Source organism: Branchiostoma lanceolatum, chromosome 4, assembly GCF_035083965.1.
Source record: "Branchiostoma lanceolatum isolate klBraLanc5 chromosome 4, klBraLanc5.hap2, whole genome shotgun sequence".
NCBI lineage: Eukaryota > Metazoa > Chordata > Leptocardii > Amphioxiformes > Branchiostomatidae > Branchiostoma > Branchiostoma lanceolatum.
In genome coordinates, this window is record NC_089725.1 from 27,666,364 (window position 1) to 27,689,982 (window position 23,619).

Sequence of the window (23,619 nt, forward strand, 5' to 3'; positions counted from 1 at the left end):
AAGGATACAGATGATTGTACCTTGCTTATATAAGGCAAGGGACCTGCCACTGTAAAGGGTTAACATGATCAATCATGTAATCTACACGATTCAGGGCTGTTTTTTAAACCTCTTTGTTCAGACATAGCTTTACGTATATGTAATGATTTTGGATTTGCTCCTGCCATGATTTTGGCCCAGATGTCTGATAATCGTCTCATGAACAGCTCGTGTTAATGAAATTTAAAGACAAATTTATTAGCCTAATTTGAGCACCACCACTCTATGTATCAGTGTTCTGACAGTGCAAATTTGCGGCAGGCCATTGGGCAGTTGATGACAGTTTGGTCCCAACTGTTCGTGATAGGCCCCAGGATTGACTGAGAGAAGAGGGTGATGTTGACCCAAGCAGGCAGGCATATTTTGAGAGAAATCAATCCCCTTGATTTCCAACAGGGTCAGACTAATTGAAATGGTTAATACTACACATTGTTACTGTCAAAAATGGCTATGAGATGCCTGGCCAGACTGTCAAACTAAAGTCGAACATAATGAATGCTTTGGCTTGAAAGTACATTTTATAATAGGAGAGGACTTTAAAACCTGTTTTTGATCAGATGTTTTTAGACAATATTTTACCAGTCTGAATACCTGTCAGGTAAAATCCTGGCCTGTTAATCTCCAAACAGGTGTTGGGGGAGGCTAAATCGTAGTAGCTGTTCTTTACTGCATAAAACTGTTGCCGCAATGATGAGGCATGCACAGTTTGACACAAAAAAGGGCAGCTACGAAAATGTGATGATGTACATGTAGCCTCCCCCAACATCTGCTTTGAGATTATGTCCTGTGAAAGTGGCGTGTTTTGTAAGACTGATGTAGGTGTAAGTGTTACATTCCTTCAGCCCACAAAGGACGGTTAGGAAACGGGTGTAACCTCCAAACGGCTTGATACCAGGCAAGGAATGTAACACAAAAACACCTATACATGTTCATTCATGAAGTTCCCACGACTTTGCTCCCCACCTCTCCCCAACCAACTGCTGTGTTGGGAGCAGCTTGAGTGGAATCATCCTATTCTAGCTGCAGTTCTCACCTCACATCCTAGCAGAATAATACTTTCCCAAGATTTTATTTGTCAAAACTCAGGGATCGGCTAGTGTAGAAGGCTTTTCACAGCTAGTTAGCTTTAACCTTGCCGACCAATTCCCAATCACAGATGACCTTGCTCAACACTACCTCTGTAATGAATTAGGCTTTGTGTAGTTTGGGATCTAATCATTATGAAGATCAGTTGGGTTGCTATGTTTGACAACCTCAGAGGGCTTTCCATAATACTCCACTGTCACTGGACAAACCCTTATACACCTGATGATCACATTCCTGTGTGTGTCAGCTGTCCACAGTACATCTGTTGTCATTCCTTTAATGGTAAGTCAAGGGTCAGTCACTGGAGCCTCCTTGGAACAACTTACAATTTTGTACTTACCAGTCATCCCTGTGGGGTATGTGGGAAGGTCATTTGTGGTAGAGGTCAGCTGTACATGGTTTCCCTAGTGGGTGTAGTTAGGAGGAAATAGCGTTTTCCCAGAGGTGGTCTGTTGTCAGCAGACTCATTAGAGCCCATCACCGAGAAGTAGATGTGATGTAGACAGACAGTACTTCCTAATGGTACATTTCCCACACAAGATGCCAGGTGATTGTTGTGAAAACTCAAAACATGTTGATATATGGTATTGTTCAAAGCGAAAGCAAGCACTGTATTCAGTGTGTTAAAAATGCAATGTATAGTCAAGAGACCTGAGTGTGTCTGCTGGTTAAACATTTGTCCTTGAACCCCAAAGTATCATACCTAATATTTTTTAGCAATTAGTACAAAGTGCAACTTGGTAATCTGAATTGACTGCATGTGCCTTAGATAATGAGTGAAATGACCTTGCCTCTCCACTTTAGCCCCTAACAGATGCGAGCTGAACTGCATGCCTAAGGGTGAGAACTTCTACTACAGGCACAACCAGAAGGTGGTCGATGGAACCAAGTGTGGCCTGGACAGTCTGGATGTCTGTGTGGACGGCATCTGTAAGGTAAGGGAACCTCAAGGCTCAAGCAAGGGTACAGTGTACCATACATCAGATAACTATAAATCTGGAAACGTTCACGGTGGTCTCCACCACAAATATGGTTTTCTAAGGCTGAGCCATGCAAAAATATAATGGGAATACTTATTATATAATTAGTTTGTTGTCTCTTTCCATCTGATTTCATTTATTATTTTGAACTAAAGGACTACAAAGGCCATTCAAAGTATGCATTTGCATTCGATGTAAATAATATAATGAAGAACTTCATTTGTTGTAAAAATTTCATCATATGGCCATTTCCTTTTTCGAAATGCAATGTCAAAGCTTAGTCTACTTAAATACATTCAACTATAGTATAACAATTATGCCATCAGGCTTGATCTCAAGGATGTTTTCTTAGGATGTAAAGTATGCTTTTCCCCCATTTTAACTAATCCTGTCGTATATTGTGACTATCACCGGGTTGTGATTCAAGTTAATGTTATGAATCTACCTGTACATACCTGTAATGTGTGACTCTCTCATGTCCCCTCTTGCCTTCCAGGGTGTTGGGTGTGACTACATGCTGGGTTCCAATGCCCAGGAGGACAAATGTCGGGAGTGTGGAGGAGAAGGAGACAGCTGCAAGGCCGTGAAAGGGCTCTTCAGCATCAAAAACCTGCCTGTTGGTATGTTAGGAGTTTTAAGGTTCATTCATGCAGAGGTAACCTGTAAAATATTGTCTGGTTTGTTTGTATTGCATACCTATAGTAAATTCCCCCGTGGTGTAACACACCTGAGGCTTGTGCTGAAGAGAACAAGCTGCATATCTTGATTCATTGTTAACATATATTTAGAGGTATTTGGAAAAACTAGACAAGATGTGTGATGAGATCTGTCTTCTATGAGACCTCACTTGGCATGTTACAGGAGACTACAGTGAAGAGACACAGATCTTCAACCAGTCATAGCATGACCTGTTGGTTCTCAATATTTGCCTGTATATATTTTGAGTACAAAACTTATTTCATACACAGGTTACAATCAGTTCCTAGTCATTCCTGCTACTGCAACTAACATCAGGATTGAAGAACTCAGAGCTTCAGACAACTTCCTGGGTGAGAACTTATACTTGAATGGGAGTCTTTGTACACACCTCATACCCAGTTCATAGGTCAAAACATAACCTCTATTATTAATCCGCCAGGTTATATAAATTCACCACTTAGAAAAACTGTGTGTTTTAGAGATCTCTAGTGCAGCACCCCCCAGGTATGGCACAGTTTAGACATTCAGGAGTGCATTATACTGTCTGGTCGTATTCTTTGAGGGTGGCGGAATAATGTACCTGTGTTGAATGATGTTAGTAGATGTTACATGTATATGTAATGGTTACATTTGGTTAGGAAGACGGTTATCCATTCTCATTGTAAGTCTGAGATTCTTTGTATAATGTTTGTTTAAAGAGAGCCAGGATCACTGGAGACAGTTTGTAGATGTTGCAGAATGACTCTTACATTCCGATTCCTACAGCTGTGAGAAATGCCAGTGGACATTATTACATCAACGGTGGCTGGCACATCGACTACGCCCAGCCCTTTACTGTGGCAGGGACTATCGTTCACTATGAGAGGAAGACTGAAGCATACAGAGAACCCGAGATCCTCAGAGCTCTGGGGCCACTCACGGAGCCACTGTACATCGATGTGAGTTTGTTAAAATGTTTTAGCTTCCTGAATAGCTGTGAAATGATATTTTCAGACAAAGTAAAGCTAGTAATAAAAACTTTCCCACCAAAGGTCAGTAATGTAGTGTTCTGTTGTGGATGGAAGCTTTTTGTCAATGTACTGTTCAATTTGAGTTGTATTCTAGGTAGACCAGAGTGATGTACAGCACAACTGTTGAGTGTCATCAAAGTCTCAACTGTGCATTCTGTGTGATCTATAAGATTGACAGCAACACAAAAACATTTCCAGAAGCACCATGAGTTAGCATACCATAGAGTCACCATGTACAACTTTCCTTAGATTAATTTCTTTTCTTTGACAGCTGATCACCCAGGAGAAGAACCATGGGGTGAAGTATGAGTACTACATCCCCCATGACATCCAGGACCCCACACAGGGAAACTTCACCTGGATCTATGGGTCATGGGGAGAGTGCAGCGCACCTTGTGGGGGAGGTGAGGTCCTTTACAGTGTGTTTTTTTAAACAACTGTGGATCAAATGTTACTTTTTAATTTTGTTCTGGGTTTTCCTATTGACAGCTTAGCCCTGTCATGGTGGCATAGAAGGTTTTAAGTTGCCTCTTTTATTTATATTACTCATGAGCTCAGGTCATAGAAGACATTCTTATTTTGCTCTTAAGAAATTTATCAAATCTGAAACGAACTTGGATGACAATGTGTGTACTGGGGAATGAACTTTTTTAATACTCCACCTTTGTAAAGAAGATTGGTCCCATGCTGAATTGTTCTTCGTGACTGCCATACTGATATATCAAAGTTTAGATAATACCACCGCACAATATCAAGTGGAGTGTTCCTCTGCTTATCCTGTCATGTTCATGTTATTGACATTTCTAGGATACCAGTTGAGGAGCGTGTCCTGCTCCAGAGGGAATGAGATAGCGTTTGATTACCAGTGTCCCCCCAGTCTGCAGCCGACCAACAACAGGACATGTAACGCACAACCATGTCAGCCCAGGTGGGTAGTAAGGGATCATCACACTACAGGGTGGCCTTAGCACTTCATTCATTGTAGCATGCATAGTCCAGTGGTTAGTGACCCTGCCTCTGGACCAAGTTAGAGGTGTGAAGTTTTAATCCCGGTTGCATGCAGTCTGCTGGAAAGGGTTGCAGTATTTAAGATGGGATGTTAAGTCATGGTCCACTCTTCATTGCACTTGTTTAAAACAGCCAGAACAATTAACCCGTATACATACTTTAAATAGTAAGTCACAGTTTAATGCATGCATGTGCATTGCATAAAAATGAGCATAATCACAGGTACATGTACATGTAGTCGTACCAGTAGTCAATACAATGGATAGCACTTCAGCACCAAGGAGCCTGCAGACGGGTTTCCATGCCATGGTTTGTTTTTGATGCAAGTTTTGATCAGCTATTTCTCCCATTTACCAGATGGTATATAGGAGAGTGGGGTCCCTGCTCCAAGTCCTGTGAGGGAGGTTTCCAGACAAGACTGGTGTTCTGTGAACAGGTGTGTACCATCAGCAGAAAAGCCCTTATAAATAGATGTTACAGACAGCTGGAGGAACAAGTTTAACTTGATGTATAAGACTGAGTACTTTTCAGCAAAAAGTATTAAATCTAGTATTTACTCCTGAAGAAAGTTTTAAAGATCCATATCCAGAGTTATAATCTAAGTCTAATTAGTTAAATACAAAATCTGAAAACAATTACAATGTCCTGATCTCCAAGCGGATGTTGGGGTAGAAATCAGAACATTTTTAGACTGACTGCCTTTATGACAGCCCATTAACCCAGTGGTCTGGGGTATTGGACTGTCGGAAAAGATAGCCGGTCAGAATAATTTACGATTTTCCCTTATCAACATGTCCCAATTCTTGTCTAAATTGACTTGTTTCATTTGAAGGCCTTGAGACATGGTATTCCTGAGCATGTGGATGATGCTGTCTGTGAACAAAGCATCAGCCCCAAACCAGTCTTCAAACAGCAGTGTAACCAACACGAGTGTCCTGAGTGGAAGGTCGGGGAGTGGTCACAGGTTAGATTTTACTGATATTCTGTTTAAACATGACAGTGTATAAAACAGTATATCTCAGGCCCTACAGAGAGTTGTGATTTTTCCAGTGTCTGATCAGCTTTGCGATTTCAAGTAATCGGGTAGAACTGAACAAACCAAAAGGATAAACATTGAATTGATACCAGACTAAGTGCATTTTGTAGCGATGTTCTCAACACAGAGCATTACAAAGTCCTTCAGATGATAGCATGATTTGTTTTAAAAAGTCACGTTTAAGCATGATGAAAATCACTTCTGAATCGGTCAGACTTTCCAAGTGATTGTGTTATTTTTCAAAGTGAATATTCATGATAGTTATAATTATCTTTCATGACTGTACATCATACTTTATACAAATATTTTGAAACACTTTTAATTAATTGATAGATGGATTTATATTGAAAGTATTAGCACTTGTTGAAATGGGAAAAGTGGAATTCTGAACTTTTAAAACTGGAAAGTGTTAACTGTTTTTCTGTTCCCCACCAGTGTTCGCGGGTGTGTGGCTTTGGGACGCAGACTCGTGAGGTGACCTGTGTCGCCCCTAACGAGGTGAACCGCTGCGACCCTGAGTCCAGACCGCAGACAGAGAAGCAGTGTAACTCCGGACCCTGCCAGGGGGTGGAGTGGATGGTGTCTGAGTGGACAGACGTAAGCAATAGGAAAGTTGTACGGGATAAGCTCTTTTGTGAATTTAACTACCCCCTTGAAGTCAAATGTGTTTTTTTAAGCAAAAAATGAGAATGGAGGGAAAATGCTTACTGTTATTTCGAATTCAAATGAAGTTGAGCCCTACTGAGTAATCTCCCAGCAGGTACCGACTCCTGTGACGAGAGTAAATTTTCCCGCAGCCTTTACTGAGACTAAGGACTTACAATACTTGACTTGTCTAGTACTTTATTTTACTTGACAACAGGAAGGCTTTAGAACTGGACATAAAAGGGTTGAACTTGTCTTACAGTGTACTGACTCCTGTGAAGAGGGCATGTCCTCCCGAAGCCTGTACTGCTCCAGCCAGGACGGCCACCTGTACCCGGAGGAGATGTGTGACTCCTACCGTAAGCCGGACAAGATGCGGAAGTGTGCGGCCTCTCAGGAGTGCCTCCCACAGTGGCATGCCTCTCAGTGGAGTAAGGTGAGGCTACTTAGTGTTGATGGCCTGGTGGTTAACTAGCTGAAAGGGAACCGAGAGGTCTTGGGTTTGATTCCTGCCATTCCTGGACTGTTCTTACTCCACCCTGGTGTAAATGGGTGCCATCTAACTTTGAAAAGAGGTATGGGCTCCATCTTCCAACACTGATCCTAGACACAGTTGATTAACAACCCACTGCCCCTACAGCCTCAAAAGGCTATGGGACCTTTACCTTCACCTTACCCTACAGTTCTAAATTCCATGTGTTAGTAGCAGCAAGTTCAAGGGTGGAAAAACTGCTCTCAGAATCTTTACATGGTACAATATCTGCAACATACTATTAGTACAGAATCATGACAGTCATGTTTATTTCTGTCACCAGTGTTCAGCTGAGTGTGGGGATGGTGTACAGACCAGAATGGTGATGTGTGCTGCCCTGGTGGGGAACTCTCTACAGCTCCTACAGGAGGAGCAGTGCGACCCAGAGGGCAGGTTCGACAACATGAGGTCATGTAAGGTCAAGGAGTGCCATGCCATGTGGTTTGCTGGGCCCTGGAGTAAGGTAGGGGAGATTTGCCTTGGGTCAAAAAATAACACAAGTCTGTAAACTGAAGTCACTGCCATAGCCTAAATGGGAGCAGCTTATTTTGACAGTTTGGAATAACATTTAGTCTGGGACATCTGTTACTTTACGCATGGCTGGACAACGGAAGACTGCTTGCTTCAGCATTACATGTGAAATGTTTTAATACATCGAGGATACATTTGATTTGAGACAGTGCTTGAAATATCGTCAGAAAACAATTTTCAGTTTCACAGTGTCATACTTCAGAAATCAGTTACATTATTGAAACAATCTTATTGACAATTTTTTTTACAATTTCTGTCAGGATGTCTGAAAAGGATAGAAAAGTATGTAACAGTTGTTCTGTAATCACTTATCAAAGATGCTTAAAAGCCTCTTTATTAAAGATAAGATGCCATTGGACAGTTAATCAATGGAGTGCTAGCCCTATAGTGATGTTTGGTTGTTCTCTGTCTCCACCTATCCTGCAGTGCTCCCAGCAGTGTGATGGTGGGACCAGGAGAAGGGAGATCATGTGCTTTGCTGACGGCGCGCTTGTCGACCAGTCCAACTGTGACGCGGGGAACAGGCCTGATGACACGGGAGTCTGTAATGCCATCCCGTGCACACAAGGTCAGTGTCATTTTGTCTTCAGCTGTGCCTTTTGGGTTTAGTTCCTGTAGTGTTTAAGTCCAGGTCACACAATCTGCCGTATGGTGGTTATCTGTCTGTTAAGTCCTAGTAGCTTTTTGAAAAGTACCCAACAGCTGCAGAAGGTGCACAATAAGCCATTGCATTGATGAAAAAAAGGGTGTGCCGATATCTAGTTGGTTAGAATATTTGTAAATTATGCTTGTTCTGTTTTCTCTATCCCAGCCGAGGCACCCAGGCTTGCAACAGACGGGTCTGGTCCGTCACAAGTCATCGACGACTGTGGGTTCTCTGAGTTCGGCTGCTGCATGGACGGGTACACGCCTGCGGAGGGGCCCTTCAAGGCAGGGTGCCCAGCTCTGGGGTGCGAGGGGTCGGAGTTCGGATGCTGCCCAGATGGGGAGAGACCAGCCCAGGGTCCAGACAACCATGGATGCACAGGTTTGTACCACTTAATGTCAAAATGTGGAGTCCATGTTTTCTGAATATGAATCTATAAGCTTATAAAGATGATCAATATACTTTCAAAGCTGGTGTAAAAAAAATGCCTCAAAGAGAACTTATGTATATTTGCCTGACATTACTTTCCAAAACCAGTACTAGTGGATATCAAAAATGGAGTCCATAGACATGTTTATGGAAACATAATTTGATGTCACAACTACCTCTGACTGCTTGACTATCTTTCCTTTCCCCTAGATGACTGTACAGACACAGAACACGGCTGTTGCCCAGACGGCATCTCAGCAGCCACAGGACCGTTTAACGAGGGTTGCCCTGACGACCCGTACAGTAATGCCATCATACCCTGTGAGCAGACGACCTTCGGGTGCTGCCCTGATGGTGTCACCGCCGCCTTCGGACTGAACCCTGAGGATTGTGAGGAGGAGAAGCCATGCTGGACCACCGAGTTTGGCTGCTGTGCAGATGGAGAGACACCTGCCGGACCTCGGGACGAAGACTGTCCAGGTGTGCTGTTTGCTTCTCATTGTTTAAAGTATGCTAGTAATTGGAAGATTTTTTTTCATTTTTCATTTTTTTTTCCACTAAATTTGGATGGTCTTTTCTCTGTTGTTGGGCAGCCATACTGCCCCAACATCTGAATGTGTTTGCAAATTGAATCTTGAACAGTAGAAAGTCTGAGCATTTCCAGAATTACAGGATGTTGAATGTTTCAGTCATAAGATATTCTGCTTGCTTCTTAAGCTTGTAAGTAGTATTGTATGTATAAAAAAGTTAATCTCCAATATCTTTTTCTTTGAAAAGAATAATGCAACTACTACATGTGTATAATTATACTTTGACCTAAAAAAAATGTACATTACTTGACAATGTGCTGTGATATACATTGTATACTTTATCCGTTCTTTGTCTGTTAAGATATGATCAGTTAGTTACAGTCTGTCTTTATTTTCCTCCATGTAGAAGTTGACATTTGCCAGCTCCCCAGAGATGCCAGCCCCTGTTCCACATGGGAGGAGGCTTGGTACTATGATGCCAACACCGAAGCCTGCTCTCAGTTCTGGTACGGATCGTGTGGGGGGAACGGCAACAGGTTCAAGAGCCAGGAGGAGTGTCAGAACGCTTGTGAACTTCACAAAGTGAACCCAAAAGAAGGTACTGTAGTCATCTTCTTCTGTTATCCTTTCTTGCTGTTTGTGTCAAATCCTGTACAACAACGGAAGGATAGTTTGCATTGAAATTATGATATGAGCTACTCGTTTTTACTCTATCCAATGGAAGACTGCAGTTAGACATCAGACAATTCAATACACAAATTTTTTTCCGTTGGACCAAAGTTTAAGTAAGAGTATTTGTTACTTGACTTGATTTCTGCTGGGTTGCAGTGATCTGTGTGCAGCCTGCAGATCCCGGCCCGTGTAATGGCGCCTTCCGTAACTGGTACTACGAACAGTCTGCCCAGGAGTGCAGGGATTTTGTGTACGGAGGTTGCCAGGGAAACCAGAACAGGTTCTCTTCGTTGAAGGACTGTGTGGACCTGTGTGGTGGGGATGGTAAGTTTCTTTTGCCTTTCCACCTTTATGCCTTTGCCAAGAAGGTCATGTTTTCGATGCTTTTGTGAATTTGTTTGTGAACAGCACAACTCCGGCACTTACTCCAAAGAAGGAGAAGAAACTGCAGATGAATCTTTATGATATTCAGTCGGTAAGGTGTCAGCAAAATGAAGAACAATGTCTGCTATTGGCTGCCTAGCAACTTTCTATGGTATTGCAGCAGAACTTCCAGTTTTAGTATCGCAGTACCTTGAAATATGCTTTGAAGGCTTCAAAGGGAAGTTCATGGGTCATATAAACACAAGCTGAGGATAGGATGATATAACAATTTCTACATTCCATGTTTAGTAGTCATATTCAGTCCATACTTATGTCTTACATTAAACATGGTTTTGATGCTGAAACTGAGGGTCCAGTTGTTCTCAAGTTTGGTGATAATTTGACTAACATATTTATCTAGAGCAAGAAAACATACACTTTTACCCAAGGAGGTTAAGAATTATAATATTCCAGGCAGATCTATTGGTGGCAAAGACTATCCAACTGGCAAAGGTACTGTTTTCATAGCCTTGATGAAATCTCCCTTTGCCAGTGGATACGGTCTTTGCCACGGATAGATCTGCTTGGACATAAGAAATATAGAAAACTCAATACTGTTGTTTCGCTTGGCGTAACTCTGCCCCAGGTGCACCTGGGGAATTAGGTCACCTTGACCTGTACCTGCCCCCCTCCCACCTCCTCTCCACAGGAATCAGGTAATGGAACCAGCCTTGCCTTCTTTGAACCATGCGAATCCTCCCTCCATAAAGGCACAGGAGTACACAAGGTCACAACCATAGCAGATGGACGCCTTTGAACTTGGTCCTTGATCTTAGACATAACCAAAACAAAATCATACAGGGACAGTATACTACGCTTTAAGTGCTCTAGATTCAGTAATGCAGTCAAAACCACACAAGAAGACAACTTAAAGGACCCGTAAAATCTGGTCTTTATGGACAGGCAGTGTCACTATAGACAGGATTCCCAATGCTATTGTCAAAATTATCTAAGAACCATCAAAAAGTGGCCAGGTGGTCCTCATGTAGAGATGGTCAGGTTTGACCATTCTGCTCATTAATGTCTCCTATTCATCTTGACTATAACTCTCTTTAGATGGTAATAAAATCTTCTGAAGGTTTCCTGAATGGTGTTTCTCTAAGCCATTATATGTGACAGAAAAGTCACAGAGGACTAAAGGTTACAGCCACCTACATGGAACAGAAGCCAGAGGGATAACCAGGTTGTCACCTCCCGGGACCCCCAGGGTTTGTTGACACACTGATTGTCAAGGCTTATTTGTCTCCACACCCTCTGGCTCAGAGGGGGCTCAGCAAATGGTTTCCAGGTGCTGCCATGGCAGTGGTAATAGATTTAATTTCATGCTAGGGAGAAAATGGAACGTTTGGGGTTAAAGCAATTGGGTAGGTAGGTAGAAGATAGAACATTAACGGTCAAGAATTTTCACAGTCAGTCTGTGGTTTTAAGTATGCAGTGAAGAGGTCACTGCAAAAAACACAACAACATTGAATCACAGCGTAAAATTTAACATTTACAGTAGTGATTAATACTGTAAATCTTGAAATATTTGTTTACTTTTTGGCAGATTTCACAGTGACCTCTAATTGCAAAATCATAATGCTGCAAACATGTGTTGTGTGTTTCAGCTCTGAAATTGAAACCCTGCAAAAATGTTCTTTCCCCTCCTACCGTGAAATCAAATCCCTGCAAAAAAACAGAATTAACAGGATCAATGGGTGGCTTTAGTTTCTACAGGGAAAGTGTTTCTAATCTAAAAGCTGTTGACACCTCCCACACCTGAGTTTAAATGGCCTAACAGAGGTCACCTCCCCCATTGCCATTTAAGACACTCCAACATCAGCAGCTGCTTGTTACATACTGTACATTGATCAAAGGGAGTTGGTCCTAAGTGATTTAAAAGAATCCTAGCAAAAAAATATTGTTTTAGCAAAAAATGGGTAAGGGAATTTCAACGCCTTGGTTCCCATCTGAATCTTGCTTGTAGCACACTTCCCAGTTTTCTGTCTTTGTCTGAAGATGATGATTGTGGTACAAGTTGAATGTTAGCTAATAGTTTTGACGAGACACACAGTACCTACCCCATTGTGTATCCAGTCTAATTCTGTTGCTGTAGCTTGGAGTTGTGTTGACTGTGCTATGAATCTTAAAACGTTCCCTGTGAATTTGATTTATTTTTGCCATGTCCTCTCCACCACAAACATGTACCTACCTATTCCCTCAACCTCTCCACTGGTTGTTGGTAGCACAAGGTAGCCATGAATTTAGGGATTTGTCTCTTGGCTCGTCTCTCTCTCCCTGCAGTTCCTAAGCCTTTCATGCAGGTCTAGGGACGTCCAGTTCATGATTTGCATTTCCAATGTATCCATATGTATTGTGCAACATAATTGTTTGGACCGTCGGCATAAAATACCAAATTCACAGGACCATTGTGTTCTTCCTTCAGCCTCCGTCATCTGTGACCTTCCCCGTGCCCCCGGGTCGTGCCATGGGTCTATAGTAACCCTTGTGTTCTCCCTGCAGCCTCCATCATCTGTGACCTTCCCCGTGCCCCCGGGTCGTGCCAAGGGTCCATCCCCAGGTGGTACTTTGACAGGGAGGAAGGAAGGTGCACCAAGTTCCTTTACGGCGGTTGTCGTGGCAACGAGAACAGGTTCGAGTCCTTCCAGGACTGTCAGTCGACCTGTGGAGGGCCTGAGGTCACCGAGGTCACCAACAATGAAGGTACAGACATGCTCCTGACTGTTTATCAGCTGATATACTGGAAAACAGTTTTTGTACTCAACCAAGTGGGGTTTTTTAAACTTTGCAGATGTTTCTGTGACTGTCACCTTCCCTGGCAATAATGACTGGTTCTACTTCGCACTGCAGCTAGGTGTCACTGATGCAGTCTGAAGAATGCAGTCCCAAACTTGACTGAGTTTATATACTCCTTTATCCCTGAGTTGATGACTTGTTATGAAGTGGCTTAGAATTGATGGAACTATTCCTGGCCGGCTGATATACAATGTAGCAATGAAATGATACCGTTGTTTTGTGAACCTTCCCCAAACAATGCCAGAGATCCATTACCGCTGTTACAGTAGTGATAGTTGAAACAGATAAAATTAGATTTTTATTGTCATAACAGTGTTGCATTACAACTTCTAGTTATAGTAATTGATTAGGAGTTAGACTGTTGTATGTAATCAATACTTTGACAATGTCATATGAGAACTTATCCATTCACATCCACACAGTGCTTGAGGATGTGACTCAGTCCCCCATTTTTTCTGATGGTTCAGGGTTACCAGATGAGACCAGTAAGTCTAAATGTTCCACTAGTACCCCCCAACACCCCCCTCACAACCTGACCCCCCTCCCCCAGCCCTCTTTGCCCATACAAGTACACGTACATGTAGCTCTAACCATTAGCACTCCTAAGGCCTAACAATTATAGCAGGTCCTACAACACCCTCTTTCCACTAGAGGCTGTGACCATTGAGGAACCAAAAGTTTGACAGATTACTCAATGAATTCACAGTTGAAAAACATATTTTCAAAACTTTTTAAAAAAGTTTTCTTTTATTTTGAAGCACATTCTCCAATTAAAGAAGCAATGGTCACACAACTTAACTTTTGATCACTAAATGGTTGCCTAGCAATCCCTGTCTGGTGGAAAGGGGGCCTTAGTCAAAGAGGTACAGCCATCCTTTTTAGAGACAATATTAATTTTTGTATTAACCAGACTAAAAATGACTGTTTGGGCAGATGGATTATTGTTGATGTAACAATTGATGATTATAGATTTTGTCTAGTTAGTATATATGCACCTAATGAGGACTCCCCTGAATTTTTTAATAATTTATCTGAGGAATTAGACACTTTTTCTGATTGTAATGAAAACCTAATTATTACAGGTGACTTTAACACTGTACAAAATCCACAACTAGACAGACTTGCAACAAACAGAACATATCATCCGAAAGCCCATAGTGCAATCTCAGAATTAAAAGGTAAATTTGATTTATACGATTTATGGAGGTTCAGAAACCCCAATGCTGTCAGATATACTTGGCGCCGTCAACGTCAAGCTAGTAGGATTGACTATTTTTAGTCAGCTTTTCCTTAAGTAATAGGGTTAATAAATGTATAATAGGTGATAGTTTTAAATCTGACCATAAATTAATTGCCATGTCTTTGGTCACTGCAAAATTCCCTCGGGGTAAGGGGTATTGGAAATTTAATTCTTCACTATTAGAAGACAAATTATTTCATCAGGAAACTGTGAAAGTTATGAATGAATTCTTTCATAACAATAGAAATTCAGCTAATCCACATATGGTATGGGAAGCTGCTAAATATTTTTTCAGGGGTTACTGTATCAAATATTCAAGTTGGAAACACAAACAGAATTTATATAAAGAGAAACAATTAATTGATGATATAAATAAACTTAACACTCAAATTGATAATATGCCCTCTCCACCAGACTCAATTCTCCTGGATTTAGACAGTAAACAAAAGGAATTAGAGCTTATTTATAAACAGCGTCTGAATGGAATTTTGATTAAATCTAGAGCCAGGTGGATGGAGTCTGGGGAAAAATGCACCAAATATTTTCTAAATCTTGTTCACAGAAATTACTCTAGAAAGAATGTACAGAAGTTAAAAATGTCTGATAATAGTTTTACTTGTAACCCTGAGGAAATTCTAACAAAACAAACTGAATCTTATTCTAGTTTATACTCTTTTAAGGACCCACCAATACCCCTCACCCCTGAAAATTATCAACAGTTTTTCCCTACTGATTATGATAAGGTATTATCACAAGAAGAGCAGAAGAGTTGTGAGGGTCTTATTACTGAAAAAGAATTATTCAGAGCTATTAATTCCTTCTCAGATGGTAAAAGTCCTGGCCTAGATGGCATCCCAGTTGAAGTTTATAGACATTTTTATTCAGTGTTTAAGGTCCCCATGCTTGAATGCTTCAATTACTCATTAACTCAAGGCCTATTATCTGACACTCAAAGAAAAGGTATTATTTCTCTGCTACTAAAACAAGGTGTTGACGGTAAAGATAAAGACCCCACATTACTAGACAATTGGAGACCTCTTACCCTACTTTGTTGTGACACTAGAATATTATCTAAATGTTTATCTTTAAGAGTAAAATCTGTTATAGCCAACATTATTAATGAAGACCAAACTGGGTTTATACAGGGGAGGTTTATAGGGGACAATATAAGACGGATACTTGAAACAATTGAACATTATGAACAGGAAGATAGACCTGGACTAATATTTATATCTGATTTTCAAAAAGCTTTCGATTCGATTAGATGGGATTTTATCATAAAGGCATTAGAATTTTTCAATTTCGGTCCACAGTTTATTGCATGGGTTAATGTTTTGTATAATAATGTTACCAGTTCCGTGTTAAATAATGGGTATATGTCAAACCCTTTTAGTTTATATCGAGGTGTAAGGCAGGGCTGCCCTCTCAGTCCTTATCTCTTTATCATTGCTGTTGAATTGTTATCAATTAAGATCCGTCAAAACCACAACTTGATAGGCCTCTCTGTTAAGGGTAAATCTACAAAAATATCACAATACGCAGACGATTCAAATTTCCCGTTTAGTCCAAATTTAACCTCTTTCTATGCCCTCCTTCAAGATTTAGATAGTTTTTCACAAATTTCCGGCCTCTCCTTAAACCATGATAAATGCAAAATACTTAGACTCGGATCTTTAAAAAACAGCAACTTTAGATTGCCCTCCCATTTTCCTTTTCAATGGGTAAACGGAAATGTGAAATTGTTGGGTATACATATACCCGAGAATTGACACTATCGTTTCAGCAAATTTTGAGCCTCTTTTAACTAAATTAGATAGACTATTGTATCCTTGGAAAGGAAAAAAATTATCACTATATGGTAAAGTAACAATCATTAATTCCCTTATTATTCCACAGTTTACCCACCTCTTTCAGGTCCTCCCTATGCCAGACAAGCAGTTATTTATAGATTTTGAGCGTAAAGTGTTCTCTTTTATCTGGAGCGGAGGACCAGAAAGGGTTAGCAGGAAAACAATGTATAATTCAATAGAAAATGGTGGTCTAAATCTTAAAAACCTATATGCATTGGCACTCACAATAAAAGCATCATGGGTGCCTAAACTGTATTCTAATCCAAGCTGGTTTAGTGCTTGGCTTTTAAGAGTGCATCCAAATGTGGTAGAAGATTTATTTCCCTTTTTTCAGATCAAATCTGTACAGCACCTCAAAATAGGTTCCTTTTTAAGTGAAGCCTTATTGGCTTGGTATAAGTTTCAATATAAGACCCCCACAACCGCTAGAGAAATTAGACAACAATTATTATTCATGAATACAAATATATGTATTGAAGGTGTACCTTTTGTATTTAATGCTTTTGTCAATAGAAAAATTGTTTTTATAAATGATATTGTGAATTCAAATGGTAACATCTTGACTTATGATGAATTTTCCACGAAATATGGAACAATTTGTAACTATTTTAAATACACACAGTTGATTTCTGCCATTCCAAGCAAAAAAAAAAGGGGGCCTTAGACAATGGCATATAATAGCCTGATATACTTATATTCCTTCAGACTAGTTAGAGGTTAAAGCTGTCATAGTTGTAGTAGTGAGTGATTCATTTAGACCAGTTTCCCTTTGATTATCCATGATCTGTCCAACAGGCTGCTTCTGCTCTGGGAAAGGAAAGGATTTCTAGTTTGACTTGTACATGTAGAATACAGTGTTTTTGTTTGATTCTGATTATAGTGTACACCAACGTTGTACTGGTATACTGAGATAAGTTGGAGCAACAGCTAGTATCCATGTTGATCTCTGATATCCCACCTGTACAGATCCATTCTATGAGTATGAGGATGATCTATTCCAGCCTGTTCCTACTGCGGTTTATGAAGACACAAGTAAGTCAGGTGACCCTTCCTCTAAACTGCAGAGACTGCTGCTCCCATGGCCTGCCGCCGCTAATAGTGAAGCCGATGCTGCTTCCGTATGATCATGCTAAACATGTTACAGGCTGACTTCATTTGGGCTCCTCATGCTTTTAGCAGTTCTGATTTTTAAACTTTCCAAATATACATGTAGATGGCATGTTTGTTTGAATTTGAATTTAAGGTACAGTCCAGATTCTGTATGGCACCCTAAAATGCTCCAGCCTGTAATTAGGGGGGGGTATTAATTTCAACTTTGTAAAATACGCATTTCAAAATATAGATATGGTCTATTTAAGCACAGAAATCACAAAATTTGGGCAATCACTGGACTCTAACCCCCCTGTACATACCCCTTGAAGTTTGTACATGGTCTAATGGGACTAGTCCATTTTTGCAATGGGGGTGATTTGGGAATAGTCTATATCTGTGTGGAGAATAGATTTTGGGTTCAAATATTCACTTTGATGTCTTCTTACCTCAAAGTACTAATACTTTAAGGCATTAATTATGTTTGCTAGCATACCTTTATACTAGTTTAATACAAATTTATGTTACAAACTTCAGGGGGTATGTACAGGGTGTTTAATATAAGAAAAATTTCAAAATTTTTACATTTTCATATTCAGATAGACCGTCCCCAAATTTTCAGGTGCGTATTTCAGCAAAAACTGCGCTTTAAATAGTACCTCCCCCTACTGTAATATGTAACAAATGTAGACCATAGCATGTTTAGGATAAAGGCTAACATTTATTGCCAGGGAATCCATTGATGAATAATTTCATCTTGCTTTCATCATTTCATCAGATGTTGCCTGCTATTAGTTTGCTGCTGCTGACTAACTTCATCTGCATTTGCTTACAGAACATGTCTGCTGCCCATAATTAACTTCACAGTACTTCACATATTGAGCAGTTCCTTCACATGCAGGCATCTTCGACAGTTCCATCATTAACTATTCTCATACATTTTATGCTAGTCATTTTTCACATTAATTTTATAACTTTTAAAGATATCGTTTCAGCAAAACTTTCATGCTGCTTTGTTGTTTATTTATTCATTTATGTTATTTTATCATCTCAAGACAGCTGGTTTGCCCCTTGATTTTTGATTTCCAAGAGGGCTCAAAGAACCTTCACTACAAGACAAACTGCACATACATGTACTTCAAAGTTCATCTGCGTTGGTAGAAGTCATTCTATATCGAAGTTAAACAGCAAATTCCAACACAAGAAATTGGACTAACCCAAATTTTCGACTAATTGTAACTCCAGTCTTTTTGCAAGAAGAATAAAAGAGGCTATCCACATCCGGGCCCTACAACCATCCCTCAACTCAGATGGGGGCGCCATAGATTTTCTGCAAATTATGATCCACAGCTAACAGACTCACATCTGTATAACTATAATGTGACGTCACAGAAGCAGTGGATTGCTCATTCCTTGATAGATACTGAAGGTTATCATTATGTAAAAAATTTGGTTAAGTCCAATTTCTTTGTTGGAAATTGCAGTTCAACTTCGATACATAATGTACATGTTATATTCCCTGTTCAGATGTCTGTACCTTGCCCATGAAGATCGGCCCTTGCAGGATGTCCAAGAGGAGATGGTACTACGACTCCTTCACCAAACTCTGCACAGAGTTCATCTACGGAGGCTGCAGGGGAAACGCTAACAACTTCGACACCCTACAGCAGTGTCGCCAGGCCTGTGGGGCCACTGGTGCAGGTGTGTTTAATATACTGGGTTAGACATTTAGAATTGAAAACCCTACAGGTATACAACAGTTTGCTAAATATACCCCAAGGTAAGGTTCTCACTTGTTTAAACATAAGTCTGTCATAGTTCAAGGCTCTCCTACCATTTGCTACTTGCACCTTACTGATAGCTACTCACCTAATGATTGAATTAATCTATTGTTAAGTCACAATAGATGTCAGGTTTCGGCATTTCCTAACCAGAATGAATAGGGCTTTTTGATCTGGCTTTCCTGAGGATGGATTTCGAGGGAAGCAACGAGTTAGTGAGCTTTGAATTTTAAGTTAGCGGGTAAACAAATCATAGTTGAATGTAATACAAGACAAAGCATTTTATGGTGTGAGGAGTTCATAAGGGGAAGTGACCGGGAAATCGATGACATTGTAGTTCAACAACCACAATAATATTTTACAATGGACGGTATCTTTTAAACTAGGTAGCATAATAAAAAAAATTAACGGCTCTTGGAGGATGTCAAAGTGCAGATGTTGGAACATCGGCACACCAAATCCGTAGTGTGTTTTTGGCACACACTTTGACAGATTAGCCAAAGTGGCTTGGTGGGCGCCACTCATCAACTCATAAGCTCATGTAAAGTGCCTTTCCCCAAGGGCACAGCGTCGGGGCATGGTGAATATCGAACCCCGGACCTATTAGTTCTGAGTCCAATACCCGTAGCGCCACGCTGATGCCACATAGGTAGCATAACTATGGAAGTAAAATAATTTGGTTTGCTTTCCCTCTCCAGGAGACCTGACTATCTACGTGACAGACGCCCCACCCGCCCTCCAGGGCAGCAGAGATGACAGTGATGTGGAGCTGTTGTGTGGCTCCTCGGAGTGGGGCTGCTGTCAGGACGGCATCACCTTCGCTCTGGGGCCGGACAAGGTCGAGGGATGCCAGGCCATCAATGGTCAGCAAATCAGCATTTGTCAAATAGTTATACAACAGTTACTGTCTAGACTTTCTATACAGCTTCTGATAGTATCAGCTTCCTTTGTATGGTGTTGCAGCAGAGACAAGTGTTTGCTAGAAGTGTTTCCATATCAGTTGTTAACAATGATCGTATTCATGATGGAACCTATTTCTGCTTGTTGTTCACACATTTAAAAAGCGTTTTTGTTTTCATTACTTCAATTTTTATAATGCCCTTTGTTCAATTAGAACTTGGAGAGATCCTTGGTCCCAACATCATCAACACGCGGCCGGGCAGCACGGTGACCCTGTCCTGCCACGCAGAGTCGGACCTTCCGCTAACCACGACCTGGTCCTCACGCACTCATACTGACTTCCTGCAGAGTCCCAGGTAGGTACTTTTCATCACACTCACTAACTCACTCACTCTCTCATGATCACTTACTCACTCACTCACTCTGCATGGAGGTCATGACAACACTTAACAAAGGACAAGAAGGCAGGACCCAGGGTTCTCCTCCTATAAAAACTATCTTCTGTCAGGGAGTTAGTAGCTAAATTGACTCCAACCCTCATCCCAACATCATAAATGGATTATCCTCTGTAGGGGATCTCTGCCCGTCTGGCTCAAAGAACAATAGAATCGGATCAGAGCAGACGACAGGAAATCATTTGCATATTAACTGACGTCTCAAGGTTTGAAAAATCCTGTATTTCTCTCACTAGTTTTTGAATAAAACATTGTCAGACCAACAAAATAACCCAGATACATGTAGATGTAACAAAGCTACGTAATCTATACAACACGTAACTTTGCTAGGAAACTTTCCGAAAATCATAACATTGTGTTTTCAACTGTCAAAGCAACCCCTTCAAAGTTGGAATTGTATCTATATTTTCTTCAGAGCTGAATTAGCTTTGATAGCTGTGTGTCTAGAAGTATGACTTATACAATTGTGGTGGTGACTACTTGGCAGTCTAAGAAACCATTATAGACTCAGTGGCTCTGTAGAAATGTAATTTGTATACTGACAGCCAATGTCTGAGACATTCTACCAGTGAGCATTGCAGGCCAGTGCTGTAATTGCTTCATATTCTTGGTTAGGTACTACAAAGCTGACTTGTTTATGTGCAACTATGCTTTGATTCCTTTTATACACTATAGGATTTCAAACATGTGCTGAAGTAACTTCAATAGATGGTAAATTGTCTTAGCCAGCGAGCCCCTTCACTGATGTGAACACCACGGCATTCAGAAGCAGACTGAGGTCTGGGAGTTTACGTTAGCTGAATTTATTGGGTGGTTTTATAGGACCCACCACATATTATGCATACCGTAATTCAAGACAGCTATTATGCAAATTTTTGTCACCTCGCTAGTCGCTACAGATTACGTGAAGAAGACGAATTACAGAAAGTCAAAATATGTGAACTTTACACCTTACAGAAAAGTTATCCTATATATTTTTTTGTCCAGGTTCCGTGACCTTGCCGGCGGTGTGCTGGAGGTGGTGCAGGTGGAGCCAGCTGACAGCGGAACCTACACCTGCCTGGTTAGTAACGGCTTCAGCACTCCCAGGACTAAGGACATCCAGCTGAACGTGCAAGGTACATGTAGAAAAAGAATTATATATCTTCCTTCTTGGTATTTTGCTGCAGTCTTAAGAAGCTTTCTCCTGATCTTACTTACTTGATGGTTCTTCTGTGATACATCCGTAAATTGTTTTATAAAATTTGCAAATCAAAATTATACACTGGGTTCTTACATTGTAGCTACACAACCAAAGAGCTTTTGTCTGCCGATGTTTCAGTAACCATTCAGCTATGGAGCTACCTCCTACAGAGTTCAGTAAGTCCTAAGAACAGTAGCTAAAAGGTTACAGAAATGTCAACAAGAAACATTTCCCAGAGAAGAGTGACTGTCAAAGTTGCTGGCTTGCTGGCAGTACGATGACGAGTGATTGGTGTCATTGTTTTCACAGTCCCAGCTGTCATCACCCCTGACCAAACCAACTACATGTCCAGGGTTGGAGAAACCACCAGACTGGACTGTAGGGCAGAGGGAATCCCCACACCGCAGGTAGATGTCTTTTGAATTTTATGATATTTACCAGTTCAGCTGTGACATTACAGCCTGGTTTGCCCTATTAGCGAATGGCTGTTACAAATAGGTAGCCCTGGGAATGGTCACAAATTATGATTTCACTTGTGGTATAGATTATATTGAACTTGATAAAGTGACCTGGGATGCGGTGTCCCCTCCACTGCGAAATCGTGACATTGCAAATATGTTTCCATTGCACTACTACTATTGATGATGACTGTTTTTTTAAATCAGTTAATGATTAATCATGATACTAGTTCGATATGGAAATGCCCAGATTACTATATTGTTAATGATCAATCGTACTAGTTCGATATTGAGATGCCCTGATTACTATGCATTTGTTTTGTACTGTTTAGCCCCCATGAAAAGCAGCTGTTTCGATAAGAAAAGGCACAGGAACGCTAATCCTGATCCTGATAACTAGAACATCATCCCCCTGACAGGTTATCTGGGAGAAGAGCGGAGTCCTATTGCCAGGAGACGTGCCCAGGATCTTCCAGCTGCCCAACAACTCGCTGGAGATTGAGGACACCTCCATGAGCGACGCTGGGGAGTACACCTGCACTGCAAACAACGGGGTCGGTGACCTGCAGAAGAGACTCGTCTATCTGGACGTTGATGGTGAGAGGGCGCGAGTCTCCTTAGTAGGCTGACAAGTCAGGCTTTTCTTTGCTTATTGTATATGCTCTTTTCTGATTGTATGACTCACTTCTCATGGCACACGGTTTCTCGTTTGTTGGCTTTCGGGTTGGCACACCGATTAACCTTTATCGCTCTGAAGTAGCCGTTGGCACCCAATTCCCTATTGGTTACAGAGTTAGGCAGCAGGGAGAACGTTAAGCTTAGCCATATACATGTAAGAACATGTGAGGGATGAGAAAAGAGTGCAAATCATCAACAAAGAGGTGTTGATGATGAGGATGTCAAGTAGGATGTCAGCTATGGCAGGTATTACATTTTACCATTCTTTCGTCATTGTCGTATTGTGTCACTGATGAGTACTAATCAGTCCTCATCACCCCCTGCAGTCGGGCTTGAGATCACGACACGGCCCAAGAACGCCACCATCGTGGAGGGGGAGACGCTGATCCTGATCTGCCGTGCCTTGGGCACGCCGACGCCCCAGGTCAGCTGGCTGAAGGAGGAGGGGCCGCTGCCCGAGGACAGGACGCAGTTCGTGGCCAACGGAGACCTGCAGATCAGCCCGGTGGCCATGGAGGACAGCGGACGGTACACCTGCATCGTGTCCAACGGCAGGGCAGCCATTACCTCCAGTGCCTGGGTCACAGTGGAAGGTAAGTTATACTGGTTCAATTCCACTTCAGGTACACTTAGAGTTTCTGCTGTTCAGTACATCACTGTGTAATTCTGTGTAGTGTCATTGATGGCCGAGTAGTTTGCTTCCTGGCATTCCTTGCTAGTCGTTGTGACCTTTACAAAGGCACTTTATCATAAAGTTTATACTAATCTTTCATAACTCCACCCAGTTGTAAATGGGTACGTGACTTTGGTTGCAGAGAGGGAGAGCGATGGGCTCTACCTTTCAATACTGTGGATTAACAACCAATTTACCTTGCATGGGACTTTTTCCTTCTTTTGAAAGAAATTCCAGAGACTCAGTCAAG

At 41.3% G+C, this 23,619-nt stretch overlaps 1 protein-coding gene across 4 annotated transcripts in view; it reads left to right on the forward strand.

Moving 5' to 3' along the window:
- Positions 1 to 23,619, forward strand: part of LOC136433807 (papilin-like) — a 36,032-nt gene that overhangs the window by 10,650 nt on the left and 1,763 nt on the right. Inside the window, exons 6-31 of one of the 4 annotated variants that reach the window (XM_066426335.1) lie at positions 1,930 to 2,060; positions 2,602 to 2,725; positions 3,074 to 3,154; positions 3,570 to 3,742; positions 4,086 to 4,218; positions 4,622 to 4,742; positions 5,180 to 5,258; positions 5,655 to 5,786; positions 6,294 to 6,455; positions 6,766 to 6,939; positions 7,319 to 7,498; positions 7,993 to 8,134; positions 8,378 to 8,593; positions 8,852 to 9,121; positions 9,578 to 9,769; positions 10,000 to 10,167; positions 12,769 to 12,969; positions 13,485 to 13,547; positions 17,119 to 17,184; positions 18,769 to 18,942; positions 19,721 to 19,885; positions 20,137 to 20,278; positions 21,365 to 21,495; positions 21,870 to 21,967; positions 22,438 to 22,615; positions 23,023 to 23,289. In XM_066426335.1, the coding sequence (XP_066282432.1) occupies positions 1,930 to 2,060; positions 2,602 to 2,725; positions 3,074 to 3,154; positions 3,570 to 3,742; positions 4,086 to 4,218; positions 4,622 to 4,742; positions 5,180 to 5,258; positions 5,655 to 5,786; positions 6,294 to 6,455; positions 6,766 to 6,939; positions 7,319 to 7,498; positions 7,993 to 8,134; positions 8,378 to 8,593; positions 8,852 to 9,121; positions 9,578 to 9,769; positions 10,000 to 10,167; positions 12,769 to 12,969; positions 13,485 to 13,547; positions 17,119 to 17,184; positions 18,769 to 18,942; positions 19,721 to 19,885; positions 20,137 to 20,278; positions 21,365 to 21,495; positions 21,870 to 21,967; positions 22,438 to 22,615; positions 23,023 to 23,289 (3,963 nt within the window). The remainder of the gene's footprint in view (positions 1 to 1,929; positions 2,061 to 2,601; positions 2,726 to 3,073; positions 3,155 to 3,569; positions 3,743 to 4,085; positions 4,219 to 4,621; positions 4,743 to 5,179; positions 5,259 to 5,654; positions 5,787 to 6,293; positions 6,456 to 6,765; positions 6,940 to 7,318; positions 7,499 to 7,992; positions 8,135 to 8,377; positions 8,594 to 8,851; positions 9,122 to 9,577; positions 9,770 to 9,999; positions 10,168 to 12,768; positions 12,970 to 13,484; positions 13,548 to 17,118; positions 17,185 to 18,768; positions 18,943 to 19,720; positions 19,886 to 20,136; positions 20,279 to 21,364; positions 21,496 to 21,869; positions 21,968 to 22,437; positions 22,616 to 23,022; positions 23,290 to 23,619) is intronic. The other 3 variants (XM_066426336.1, XM_066426337.1, XM_066426338.1) reach the window with 3 other exon arrangements.